Genomic DNA, 14,499 nt, shown 5'->3' with positions numbered 1-14,499 from the left:
CCACTTAGCTCGTATGCCCTGGCAAACCAGATTTCTCCATTCACATCAATCGATTTGGATGAATAAATCATTGCCGGGATTTTTTATTTTTTTTTTATATACAAAGTTTTTGCCAAAGCATAGGAACGCCGCCTCCTCCTCCTCAGCTCGTATGCCTTGGCAAACGTATCTGTTACTGCAGAGGAGAAATCTCGTCTTGCAGCGCCGCATACACCGACTTGCGTGTAATCTGACAGCAGCGCAATGCTTCTGTCAGAATGCACATCAGTGCTGCAGCTAGTCGATCGGTTTATCCACCTGGAAGGTAAAAAAAAAAAAAACCAGGCCACAACGCAATAATTTTATTAACTTTGGAACAGAATATATAAACTTTAACTTTTTGAACTAAACATTAACCTTTTTGCTTACTGGTGCTTTTTTTTTTTTTTTTTTTTTTTTTTTTTTACCTTTATAGAACAAACCTCTCCTTCCCCATGGGTCAATGTGCAAAGCGCAAATCGCCCAAAGATGTGGCGAAGTGCGTTATGCACTTTGTCCCAGGTGAAAGGAGAGGTTTGCAGCAGCTGTGTGAGTGAATGGGCCCTAATAGCCCTGTGTGCCTGTCCTGTTGAGATGATCCCTATGCTAATAGTGTACCTGTGAGTGGTACTTCCGGAAACACTCTCCAAAGCATAGGGCAGGGTGGTCAGGACAGAAATAGCGGGTGTCATGCCTTATTCCACTCCTGCTACAGACACGACATCTTTTTCGGGGTGACGGTTGGGTTGAGGTACCAGGAACGACATTGGGGAAATGTCGCTCGTGTAGACGGCTAACTACACTGGTGGATGGGGCCACGGAACCTCCTGGGTACAGGAGGTTCTCGATGATCTCTTCCTGAAATTTGAGGAAGGATCCAGTTCTCCCAGCCTTAATGTAGAGAACAAAACTATTATACAGAGCCAATTGAATTAAATATACAGACACCTTCTTATACCAGCGTCTGGTTCTGCGGGAAACTAAATACGGAGACAACATCTGGTCATTGAAGTCCACCCCTCCCATGTGAAGGTTATAGTCGTGGACTGAGAGGGGCTTTTCAATGACACGTGTTGCTCGCTCAATTTGTATTGTTGTGTCTGCGTGAATGGAGGAGAGCATGTAAACGTCACGCTTGTCTCTCCATTTCACCGCGAGCAGTCCTTCGTTACACAGTGCGGCCCTCTGCCCCCTTGCAAGACGGGTGGTAACGAGCCGTTGGGGGAAGCCCGCGCGACTAGTTCGCGCGTTGCCACAGGCGCCAATCCGTTCTAGAAACAAATGCCTAAAGAGGGCCACACTTGTGTAAAAATTGTCCACATAAAGATGGTACCCCTTGCCGAATAAGGGTGACACCAAGTCCCAAACTGTCTTCCCACTGCTCCCCAGGTAGTCAGGGCAACCGACCGGCTCCAGGGTCTGATCTTTTCCCTCATAGATCCGAAATTTGTGGGTATAGCCTGTGGCCCTTTCACAGAGCTTTTAAAATTTGACCCCATACCGGGCGCGCTTGCTTGGGATGTATTGTTTGAAGCCAAGGCGCCCGGTAAAATGTATCAGGGACTCGTCTACGCAGATGTTTTGCTCTGGGGTATACAAATCTGCAAATTTCAGGTTGAAATGGTCTATGAGGGGCCGAATTTTGTGGAGCCGGTCAAAAGCAGGGTGGCCTCTGGGACGGGAGGCGGTGTTGTCGCTAAAGTGCAGGAAACGCAGGATGGCCTCAAAACGTGCCCTGGACATAGCAGCAGTGAACATGGGCATGTGATGAATTGGGTTCGTGGACCAATATGACCGCAATTCATGCTTTTTAGTTAGACCCATGTTGAGGAGGAGGCCCAGAAAAGTTTTAATATCGGAAACTTGGACTGGTTTCCACCGGAAAGGCTGGGCATAATAGCTTCCCGGGTTGGCGGTTATAAATTGTGTGGCATACCTGTTTGTTTCGGCCACAACTATGTCTAAGAGCTCCGCAGTCAAGAACAGCTCAAAAAATCCCAGGGCCGAACCGATCTGAGCTGTCTAAACCCGAACTCCAGACTGGGCAGTGAAAGGGAAAACTACAGGTGCGGCTGAAGTTGGGGACTGCCAATCAGGGTTTGCCAGCACCTCAGGGATTCTAGGGGCTCTACGGGCACGTCTTTGCGGTGGCTGTGACGGAGTCACTACTGCTCGTGCCACCGTACCAGCTTCAACTGCCCTTCTGGTGCTCGCCACTTCACCAGGTTGTACGGCAGTGCTGGTACTAGGTCCAGGGAGGGCTGCGCTGCTGGTGTATGCCTCACCACGTAATCCGACAGCAGCAGCCCCACTCTGCTGCTCTTGAAGCGGATCCTGCGCAACCTGCGGTCTAGCGACACGGGGCCGGGTACGCCTGGTGCTATCAGGGACCTCAGCCTCCTCGTCCGAACTTTGGGTCAGAGAGCCACTGCTTTCTACAGGTTCGTATTCTGACCCGCTAGATTCATCAGATGAGGGTTCCCATTCCTCATCCGACTGGGTCAGAAGCCTGTAGCCCTCTTCAGAAGAATATCCCCTGTTTGACATTTGGGCAACTAAATTTAGGGGTATTCCCTGAGACTACCCAAGAAAAAAAAGCAAGCCTGTCTTACAAAGGGGAGGCTAGCGAAGTACCGGAGGCCGCTGCGGTTGATAAAAATATCAAAACTGATTTTTTTTATCGCCGCAGCGCGTGTAAAGTGAATGTGCAGTGATCAAAAAAAAATTTTTTTGGTCACTGCGGTGGGGCGGGTGTGGGCGAACGCACGTGTGGGCGACCGATCAGGCCTGATCGGGCAAACACTGCGTTTTGGGTGGAGGGAGAACTAAAGTGACACTAATAAAATTATAGATCTGACCGTGATCAGTTTTGATCACTTCCAGATACTATAAAAGTACAAATGCTGATTAGCGATACGCTAATCAGCGAATAACGGACTGCGGTGCGGTGGGCTGGGCGCTAACTGATCCCTAAACTACCTAACCAAGGGGCCTAAACTATACCTAAAACCTAACGGTCAATACCAGTGATTGACAGGGACGATCAAAGGGGTGATCAAAGGGTTAATTGGGGTTCAGGGGGGTGATCTGGGGCTAAGTGTGTAGTGTTGGTGTACTCACTGTGTAGCCTGCTCCTCTGCTGGATCCAACCGACGAAAAGAACCAGCAGAGAAGCAGGCCAGCCATATAACAGATCATATTTACTAATATGATCTGTTATCTGGCACTCTGATTGTTTTTTTTTTAAATCATCAGCTTGCCAGCCGCGATCATTGGCTGGCAAGCTGATGATGCGACCCCCCTCGACGAAATGCCGGCCCGAACTGCACATGCGCGGGCCGGCAAAGTGCGTCATCTTGCGTCTCGCGAGATGACGCGTCTATGCGTCAGCCTGCGCAGCGCTGCCGCCTCCGGACCGCACATCTGCTTTAGGCGGTCCGGAGGCGGTTAAATAATTTTACACATATGGGCCTTTTAAGACCAAGATGGGAATAACTGCCGTAAGCATTGGCCAAAGAAGGTGGAGTGATGGCAGTGGCTGAGTGGCCAATGCTGCTTTTCATTAACTCCCATAGCACTGCATGGGAGGCTATGTAAGCAGCATTGCACCATAAGCTACACTATCCATGTATCTCAGGAATTATGGAATCAGTGTAGTTTTCTGTGGTACGCAGTTTCTGCAGCTCCTATTACCTGCTATGAAAGTTATGGAAACAGTGGAGTTCCGGCTGCACAGATATTTTCATAAGTGGGCAGCATAGTGACTGAGTTGTTTGCGCTGGGGTCCTAGGTTCAAATCCGACCAAAGACAACATCTGCATGAAGTTTCGATGTTCTCCCTGTGTTTGCGTGGGTTCCATCCAGGTACTCCGGTTTGCTCCCATACTCCAAAAGACATATGATAAGGAACTTAGATGGTGAGCCCCATTTGGTATAGCGTGATGCTAGTTTCTGTGAAGTGGGAAATATGTCTGTGCTATATAAGTGAGTAACATAAAAATAAGTCCATCCAGCCCCCTCCAGGCACTTGATGAGGTTATTCCCATCTCAAGTTTTTCCATGGCTGAGATGAGAATAATCTCAAGTTCCAGCTGGGGATGGATGGATTTATTTTCTCTTATAAAGAGAAGCTGTCACCTGGAAATGTAATGTAATCTGCAGGCAGCATGTTATTGGGCAGAAGGAGCTGAGCAGATTCATATTTAGTTTTGTGGGAAAAGATTTAGTAAACACAGAGAATGCTATCAATCACTGATAACACCTACCCTGTGTACAACTAGAGTCAGAAAGAGCAGAGATTTAAATCTGTAAATTATAAGTTTTACTGAATGTCCCACAAATATATATAACAATCTGCTCATCTCCTCCTGCTCTAGAACATGCTGACTGCAGATTGCATTGCATTTTGGGGTGACAGGTTCTCCTTAAAGGGATTGTCCGATTTCTAAAACTTCCCCGGCCCTCACAGGTAATATACTTACCCTGCTCCCCGCACCACTGCTTCTCCCTGTACACGGATGTTCTCATCCGGTGTCGGGGGGGGGGGGGGGGGAGCAGCCAATGGCAGATGGGGACAAACCTCCTTAGCATCACGGGTGACACTAGGGAGGCTGCTCGTCCCCTCACACCGCATGTTTCATCCGTGTGCAGGGAGAACCTGCAGCGGTGTGGAGACCAGGAGCAGCACCGGGAGCTGGCAGTGGATCTAATGTGTATGTCTGCCATTGATGGCTAAGAAACATAATGTATGCTGGGCAGTATACCTTATTTGGGATACAGTTTTATTGAAAAGTGTTAACAGCAGTAGAGTTGGAGCTGTGGGATGCCAAATTATCCAGGTCAAAGGTATAATGTATATTAAAAAGGGCATCCTGTGAGCATATGCTTGGTCTTTAAGATCTATGGCACATTGTCTTGTGAACTGACCTATTTGAAGCTTCTTGATTCTGTATTCATACTGGATGTGATTTCAGCAGAGGAAACAAGATAAATGCTTTATTCTAGGAATGGTGTCCTTGCTAGCTCGGCTTTTTATTTGTGTGTGTTATATACAGTACAGTGAAATATCTCAAAAAGACTGCCCCTTTAAAAAAATAGCGTCCCAATCTGGATGCCCTATCCTGTATACATTGGCTCAAGTGGTTGATTTTTAGGAGGGCATGATATAAAATTTTGAAAAGCTATAAACTACAATAGTGTGCAGTGTGTTTAAAAAAGTGAATAAAGCTCAGAATCCTTCTAATAGCTTTTATTTCCATACACACAAATGCATTGGGAACACTACACATTCTATTCCAAATCAAAACATGAAGAAAAATATAACAAGTTTGTGTTGTTTCTCTAAAAAAATTGAAGAAAAGTGAATATTAGACTGTTCAAAAAAATAGCAGTGTTTGTATTATTCTTTACAAACTCAAACATTCACTATATAAACTGAAAAATGTTTGAAGATTTTGCTTTCCTTTGAATCACTTAACTATCATTTAGTTGTATAACCACTGTTTCTGAGAACTCTTGTACATCAGTGTTACATGGAGTCAACCAACTTCTGGCACCTGTGAACAGGTATTCCAGCCCAGGATGATTGGACTACATTCCACAGTTCTTCTCTATTTCTTGGTTTTGCCTCAGAAACTGCATTTTTTATGTCACCCCACAAGGTTTCTATTGGATTAAGATCCGGGGATTGGGCTGGCCACTCCATAACATCAATCTTGTTGGTCTGGAACCAAGATGTTGCACGTTTACTGGTGTGTTTGGGGTCGTTGTCTTGTTGGAACACCCATTTCAAGAGCATTTCCTCTTCAGCATAAGACAGCATGACCTCTTAAAGTATTCTGATGTATTTAAACGGATCCATGATCCCTGGTATGCGATAAATAGGTCCAACACCATAGTATGAGAAACAACCCCATATCATGATGCTTGCGCCACCATGCTTCACAATGTACTGTGGCTTGAATTCAGTGTTTGGGGGTCGTCTGACAAACTGTCTCCGGCCACTAGACTGAAAAAAAGAACAATCTTACTTTCATCAGTCCACAAAATGTCTCTTTAGGCCAGTCAATGTGCTCTTTGGCAAATTGTAACCTCTTCAGCACATGTCTTTTTTTCAACAGTGGGACTTTGCAGGGGCTTCTTGCAGATAGCTTGGCTTCACATAGGCGTCTTCTAATTGTAACAGTACTCACAGGTAACGTTAGACCTTCTTTGATCTTCCTGGAGCTGATTGTTGGCTGAGTCCTTGCCATTTTGGCTATTCTTCTATCCATTTGAATGGTAGTTTTTCACTTTCTTCCACGTCTTTCAGGTTTTGGTTGCCATTTTAAAGCTTTTGCGATCATTTTAGCTGAGCAGCCTATTATTTTCTGCAGTTCTTTATATGTTTTGCCCTCTCCAATCAACTTTTTAATCAAGGTACGCTGTTCTTCTGAACAATGTCTGGAACGACCCAGCTTCCTTAGTATTTCAGAGAGAAATGCACTGTAACCAGCATGTACATTTTCTGCCTTCTTTCCTTAAATAAGGGCAATAATTGCCACCTGTTTTTCAAAGAACGAATGACCTCACTTATTGAACTCCACACTGCTATTATTTTGAACATGTCCCTTTCAATTAGTGTTTCAATTGCACAGAATCAGCAGCATGCTGTTGGGTCTGTTGGATTTCTATTACTCTACTACACCTGCTAGTAAATTATTTGCCATGTAGAAATATCATTTCTACCAAAAACAGTGATTGATCAGGTTAGTGATGTCTGACTGCTATTATTTTGAACACAACTGTGTGTGTATGTATGTGTGTGTGTGTGTGTGTATCTATATATATATATATATATAATGTTAATGTTATGGTAGACAGGATTAGCGGACACAGTACAGAAGCAACAACAAGTTCTGTGGATCAAACAGTTCAGTGTTTTATTCACACTTTAGGCAAGTGACAAAACAAGCAGTCATATTCAAACAAAAAGTCACCTTGCAGTGTTGGTGGTAATTTAAACCATGTGGCAACTCTTCCTCAAACAGTCCTTGCTGATAGCAGCACAAACCTGTTTTCACTCCAAACAGGTAGCAAGCCTTCATCCAGCCGCAAGGCTCCCAGATCCCAACACAGAGACCTGGCTTCTGAGGCCAGCTGCCTATTTAAGGACAGCCAGGTACTGCCAAAACCCAGACCGGCACTAAAATCTGGTCCGGTCCCGGGACAGGGCATCCGCGTTTCCCTGTAACCGGCCTGCCCTGTGTTCCACCGAAAACTTAAAGTTTTGTAGGGAGAGAAACCATTGGGTGACCCGGGCATTTCTGTCCTTGGCCTAGCTCATCCACTTGAGAGGGGAGTGGTCAGTCACCAGGCGGAATTTTCTCCCCAATAAATAATAGCGGAGAGATTCTAGTGCCCACTTGATAGCCAGGCACTCTCTCTCCACTATACTATACCGGGTCTCGGCTGGGGTGAGCCTACAGCTGAGGAAGACAATGGGATGCCTACTTCGGAGGCATTGGTCTGTACTATAAACTCCCTTTTGAAGTCGGGCGTCACCAAAACCGGTGACCCGCACAGGGCCGACTTAAAAGCGGGAACAAACCTCATGTAATAGCCCACCATTCCCAGGAATTACTTTATTTGCCTAGTGGTGACAGGTTCGGGCCAATTTCATATCGCCTCTATTTTGTTCACTTGGGGTTTGATGACTCCGCGCCAAATGACATACCCCAGGTACTTAGTCTCTTCTAACTCTATCGCACATTTTTGGGGGTTAGTTGTTAGGCCAGCTTTCCGAAGGGAGGCCATACAGCCTGCACTTTGTGTAGGTGACTTTCCCAGTCGGTACTGTGGATGACAATATCATCCAGGTAAGCTGGAGCATACCGACGATGTAAACGAAGCACAATTTCCATTAATCGCTGAAAAGTGGCGGAGTCGCCATGCAGACCAAAGGGTAAGACCTTATATTGATACAGCCCCTCAGGCGTGATGAAGGCAGTTTTCTCTTTGGCAGCCTCCGTTAAGGGCACCTGCCAGTACACTTTCGTGAGGTCCAAAACAGAAAAATACCGGGCTTGTCCTAACCTCTCAATGAGCTCATCCACCCAGGGCATGGGATACGCATCGAATTTGGAAACCTCATTTAAGTTTTCAAAAGTCGTTACAAAACCGCAACGTCCCATCCGGCTTGGGTATCCATATTATTGGACTGGCCCACTCACTTTTTGACTCCTCAATGACGTCTAGCTGCATCTCCTCCGATATGGCTTGTCGCCTAGCCTCGGGCACCCGGTATGGTTTTAATCAGACTTTTGCCTGAGGCTTAGTGACAATGTCATGCTGGATTATGGAAGTGCGTCCATGGAGCTCCGAGAACACATCCGTGTTCCGACTAACGAACTCCCTGGCCTCCGGAGTCTGTTTAGAGGAGAGGCTGTCGTGAATTTTTACTGTGGCAGCCGCCTCTCTTGCATCAGACAGAAGGGCCGGTACCTCTTCTCCTAGAAAACCCGGCCGTGGGCTGTCTTCTGTACAAGTTTCCCTATCTTTCCATGGTTTGAGTAAATTCACATGGTAAACCTGCTCCGGCTTTTGCCGCCCTGGCTGGTGTACCTTCTAGTTTACATCTCCAATTTTCTCAAGTACCTCGTAGGGCCTCTGCCACATAGCCAGGTAATTACTGTCCACGGTCGGCACCAGAACCAAAACCCGATCACCCCGGTTAAAGATCCGGACCTGAGCCTGCCGATTATAGACCCGACTCTGCACTTGCTAAGCTCTCTCCATATTCTCCCTAACAAGAGGCAACACTGTCTCTATACGATCTTCCATCTGGGTAACGTACTCAATGACACTTTTATGTGGAGTGGGTTGTTGTTCCTATGCCTCTTTGGCCACGTCCAAGAGACCGTGAGGGTGTCTGCCATAAACCGTTCTACCAAACCGTCCGTAGTTGTTTTATGTGCAGCAACTTACAGAGTTCCCTCATCATCTTGGACATAAAAGGGGTCCCTCGGTTGGTCAGAACCTCTTTAGGTAGTCCTACTCAGGAAAATATCTCCATTAACTCCTTAGCTGTGAGTTTGCCCGAGGTATGTTGCAGTGGCATCGCCTCCGGGTACCGAGTGGCATAGTCTAGAATGACTAAGATGTGTTGATGCCCTCTGGCGGACTTCGGTACTGGGCCTATGAGGTCAAACGGTACTTTGATAATCGGGAGAGGTACTAGGGGACTACGGAAAAGTAAAACCGCTGTAGAATACGATCCAGGGTTTTCTGCAGACTTAGGTGAGAATGTGTTGGGGGGCTAGATCTAACACAAGCTTAGGATAAGCCTTGGGCACCACCAACTGTTCAATAGGCTCACCTCGTAGTTGGTTTAGACACCTGACCGATCCAGTGCTGGAGAGTGTATGGCAAAGCTCTCCAGATCATTTTGGCTAATAGTCTATCCAGCATAGCCGGGGGACTCGGCACATCAGGCTATAGCCACTTTTGCAAGAGGTGGAGTAAGTCATAATACTGGGTCCTCGCAGGCTCAGCTGACTTAAATCCCCACTGATGTACCCGCTGTGCCCTGAACAACACATTCACCCCCAGTCTTGCCAAAATCTCACCCTTTACTTTTTGGTAGTCGGCCGCTTGATGGTTTTGTTCCAATACACACAAAGGGAATAAACATGTGTATAGCAAAAAATGTGTTACTGCAATACTTTTCTGTGAGAAATACTTCATTTTCTTGAAAAATTTCAGGGGTGCCAACATTTACGGCCATGACTGTGTATGTATGTACGTATGTATATTTTTATATATATATATATATATATATATATATATATATATATATATATATATATATATACTCACCTAAAGAATTATTAGGAACACCATACTAATACGGTGTTGGACCCCCTTTTGCCTTCAGAACTGCCTTAATTATACGTGGCTCTGATTCAACAAGGTGCTGATAGCATTCTTTAGAAATGTTGGCCCATATTGATAGGATAGCATCTTGCAGTTGATGGAGATTTGAGGGATGCACATCCAGGGCACGAAGCTCCTGTTCCACCACATCCCAAAGATGCTCTATTGGGTTGAGATCTGGTGACTGGGGGGGGCAATTTTAATACAGTGAACTCATTGTCATGTTCAAGAAACCAATTTGAAATGATTTGAGCTTTGTGACATGGTGCATTATCCTGCTGGAAGTAGCCATCAGAGGATGGGTACATGGTGGTCATGAAGGGATGGGCATGGTCAGAAACAATGCTCAGGTAGCCCGTGGCATTTAAACAATGGCCAATTGGCACTAAGGGGCCTAAAGTGTGCCCAGAAAACATCCCCCACACCATTACACCACCACCACCACCACCACCAGCCTGCACAGTGGTAACAAGGCATGATGGATACATGTTCTCATTCTGTTTATGCCAAATTCAGACTCTTCCATTTGAATGTCTCAACAGAAATCGAGACTCATCAGACCAGTCAACATTTTTCCAGTCTTAAACAGTCCAATTTTGGTGAGCTCGTGCAAATTGTAGCCTCTTTTTCCTATTTGTAGTGGAAATGAGTGGAACCCGATGGGGTCTTCTGCTGTTGTAGCCCACCTTTCTTTCCCATTCTGACATTCAGTTTGGAGTTCAGGAGATTGTCTTGACCAGGACCACAACCCTACATGCATTGAAGCAACTGCCATGTGATTGGTTGACTAGATAATCGCATTAATGAGAAATAGAACAGGTGTTCCTAATAATTCTTTAGGTGTGTGTGTGTGTATGTATGTGTGTGTGTGTATGTATGTGTATATATATATATATATATATATATATATATATATATATATATACTTTTATAAAGATAATACACAGATTTTACTACGGGGCCTGCTCTCCCAACTGGAAAAATTGTGAAGTTCTGTAATGGCTAACCAAGGCTTTTAATTGCCATAGGGATACGGGGATAAACTGCTGTAAGACCCTTCAATATCCTCTTATTTCCCACATACTAAAAATGCCTAATGCATGTAGAAAACTAACATGCCAAACCTTGTTTATACCCACTGCAGGCATTTGGTGACCCTTATACATTGTTGGGTCTTGTTGACATTGGTGGCATCTGCTCATGCTTATCTAATGTTTATGTCCAGCTTCAATGAACCACACCCTACCAAATTTTGGACTTGGAGGTCTCCAACAAAGTTGGTACAGGGCCTGGGTCTCAAAGATGTTTCATTGTAAATGGTTTGTATGTTAGACATTTTCCACTCACTAGTTAAGCCTTAGCAAATACATATGTATATCTATCTATTTGTCTTACTGAAATACATGTTTTTCTAATCCTGTACAACCATTGAATGTGTAATTGTGGTATTATTATTAGTTATGGTATTATGCTATAATTGCTGCAGAAATGAACTAACTGTATTACAGTGGCAATGCCTATATGAGTATCTATACTAACACTTTCTTTCACTTTTTTTTTTTTAAGAGCCGATTGCAGAGACGTAAGATTGTTGAAAATAAAGAATGTGTACGGACAACAAGCCCAAGACCTTTGTACAATCTCCCTGGCATGGCAACTTTTGTAACTTCCAATAAACCAGACCTCCAGGTTACTATAAAAGAGGAGAAATGTCCCATGCCCTATAATGCATCATGGCCAATTTTTCCAGAAGGAAACTCTTATACACAAACATCCAGTATCTCCACATTAACCAGCAATAGGAAAGACCATGAACCCAGAGCTACCGTCATTAAGAAAACATCAGATGTTACTCAGTCAAGACTCAAGACATTCTAACAAGGATTTATGTTGTCCATAGTTTTTTTAATGTTTGTTCAGGAGAGAGAAAATTGTTTTCATAGTTGTTGTCATAGTATTTAATTCACATTTGTCTGCCTTTGGATTCTGTTTAGTTTAAGGAAGATCAATGAGGAAACACTTAAAGGGGTTCTTTTGCGTAAGCAAAGGAATTGGAACAGCATAAAAACGTAAGCACTTGTTAAATCCTCTTCTGCTCCAGCAGCTCCACTCCACTGGTTCCCACTGGTCCTGCAGTGATGACACCACAACATTCATCAATCACATAGACCACTAGAGAGCTAGTGCTAAAATGGTGGGGATTTAAGGGCTAAGAAACGTTTTTATGATGTACTATTTGTCAAGTTTCTTAAAATCGTGGTCAACTCCTTTAAGGTTTTCTCAGGAGTAAGGCCTGCGAGAAGGACAAACTGAAAACAGGACCAAGACTGTGAGTCAAAATAACGATGGCCTTAGTTTAGATATCGATGGGATATATTCATATCCTACCCAAATACATAAATCTATATTGTAAATATGTACATTATAATTATGCAGCAGTTTTAGCACATTTGCATTTTGCTTGTGCACCTTGAAAGACAAGCACTTACACAGGAAACATGGCTGTCTATAGTACTGCTGTAAATTCTATTAAGGCCATCGCCTTCCACAGCCCTGGATGGGCGTATCATAGGCCTCATATAGGGAGACTAGTGCAATCAAAAAGTTAAGGTGTTGATAATAGTAACCAATCAGATCCTAGTGCAGGTTACAGAATGTTAGAAATCACCTAACTGGTTACTATGGGCAACACCTCCAAATTATTTTGTCTGCACAGATTTTCATTCATGACAACCCACAAATATTCACAAAAGCAAAGAAGACGACTGCCTCCTCTAGCAAGGAATGGCTTGTGTACTATAAATTAAAATTACAGAATTTATGATGAAATAATTATTAAAATAAAGCGTATTTTAAAAATTTGCTCATACTTGAGGTACAATAGGAATTTAGTTCTCTTCACCGATTGTATAGCCTCCCTGCAAATATTATTATTATGCAAATTAGAAAAATATAACTAATCTCTCCCAAAGTTTATTTTATTGTTTTATACAGGGCTTATTTAATTTGAAAGAAATATAAAATGAATATAATTGTTTTTTTTGTCTTTTTATACAACAGATTTATTTTATGACTCAGTTTCCTGTTTGTTAGCAGAATGTAAATTTCCAGGCACATTTCTTAATTTTTGTTTCCTAACATGAAACTGATTTATTGATCTAATATGTAGAATGCAAATTATCCTGTGGATTGAGAAATAAATATTAATTGCAGTTCTATTTGTTAAAGTCTTGAATCTGTTGTTTTTCTCCTTTATTACACAGTATATTTTGCCTTTTGCAAGTCTGAATAGGGGTGTGAAAGAAGAGAAACTGTACATTCTCACATGTTGTACATGAGGACGTTATGGAAACCACACCACCTTAGTAAAGAAAAACACAGCCTGAAAATTAAAAGCTTTAAAAGGGTATTTCCATTTCAGACATTGGGGGCATATCGCTAGGATATGCCCCCAATGTCTCATGGTTGCAGGTCCCACCTCTGGGACCCTCAACTATACGTAGAACAGAGCCCGCAAAGTGCTGAAAGGTGCACTGTGCATGCGCAGCCTCCCTCAATTCATTTCTATGGGAGCTCTCAAAATAGAAATGAATGGGAAGTGCAGCGCACAAGTGCTGCAACCGCTCTATTCACTTCTATGAGGTTGATGGAAATAGCTGATCTAGTGCTTGCCTATTTTCAGCGCTCCCATAAGAATGAATGGAGGGCGGCGACACAAGTGTGGTCCGCCTTCCTGCACTTTGTGGGCGCCGTTCTAAAAATGCTAATTTCTCTAACCTATGCAGATGTTTATTCTTGTACACAGGATGCACTGTTATTGTAATTGATGATAGTAAATTTATTGAAAGGGATAACATTTTACATTTCTCTGGTGGATCCTGCAAAACATAAAATTAGTTGGAATCATCTGAAATAAAAAATATTCCTGTTTCTAGATATTGATGTCACATACTTGTATTTGTGCCCGTGGGTGTTCATTCAAGAAGTAGTCTAGAGTCTGCTTTAGTTTAGGTTTGGTCTGAGGTCTGAATTAATTGTGGGGTTTAGGCTATAGTCTGAATTAATTTTAGGGTCTGGTCAGGTGTCTGTATTTGTTTAAGAGGTCCAAGGATTACATTTATTTATCGGTGTGCACTGAGGTATAAACTCATGTTTGGATGTGGTTCTAATGTTTGATGAGTCCTATGCCCCATTTCTAAATTTTCCACTTATTTGACTAATAGTTTGTGTTTCACTTTCATCATTCCCCCCATTCATGATAGTACTACATCACAGTAGAGAGGTAGTCGGTCAACACAGTCTAAAGAGAAGAACATGTCCGCTAGTGTTGAGCGAGCATGCTCGGCCGAATACCAGTTCGGCTCGAGCATCGCTATGCTCGACACATGGCGGTACTCAGCTGAGTACTGCATGTGCTCCAGCGCAATGCTCGAGTCTCGTTCCTGCACGTTTCGCGGCTGCTAAGCAGCCAATAAACGTGCAGATAAGTACTGCCCTTACTGTAATGCCAGTAGCCATGTTGGCTACTGGCATTACAGTGATTGGCTGGCCAGAACACGTCATCGGGTG

The 14,499-nt window shown here is 43.8% G+C and overlaps 1 protein-coding gene across 5 annotated transcripts in view; it reads left to right on the top strand.

Annotated features, from left to right (window-relative positions):
* IRF2 (interferon regulatory factor 2) overlaps positions 1-13,866 on the top strand; it is a 100,202-nt gene extending 86,336 nt beyond the window's left edge. For all 5 annotated transcript variants that reach the window (XM_044297487.1, XM_044297462.1, XM_044297470.1 and 2 more), the window contains one exon: positions 11,497-13,866. In XM_044297487.1, coding sequence (XP_044153422.1) covers positions 11,497-11,808 — 312 coding nt within the window. In that variant the 3' untranslated portion in view covers positions 11,809-13,866. The remainder of the gene's footprint in view (positions 1-11,496) is intronic.
* Positions 13,867-14,499: the final 633 nt, after the last annotated feature.

Source organism: Bufo gargarizans, chromosome 1 (genome assembly GCF_014858855.1).
Source record: "Bufo gargarizans isolate SCDJY-AF-19 chromosome 1, ASM1485885v1, whole genome shotgun sequence".
Lineage (NCBI taxonomy): Eukaryota > Metazoa > Chordata > Amphibia > Anura > Bufonidae > Bufo > Bufo gargarizans.
Note: the sequence above shows the minus strand (reverse complement) of the source record. Positions and strands in the feature narration are given on the sequence as shown.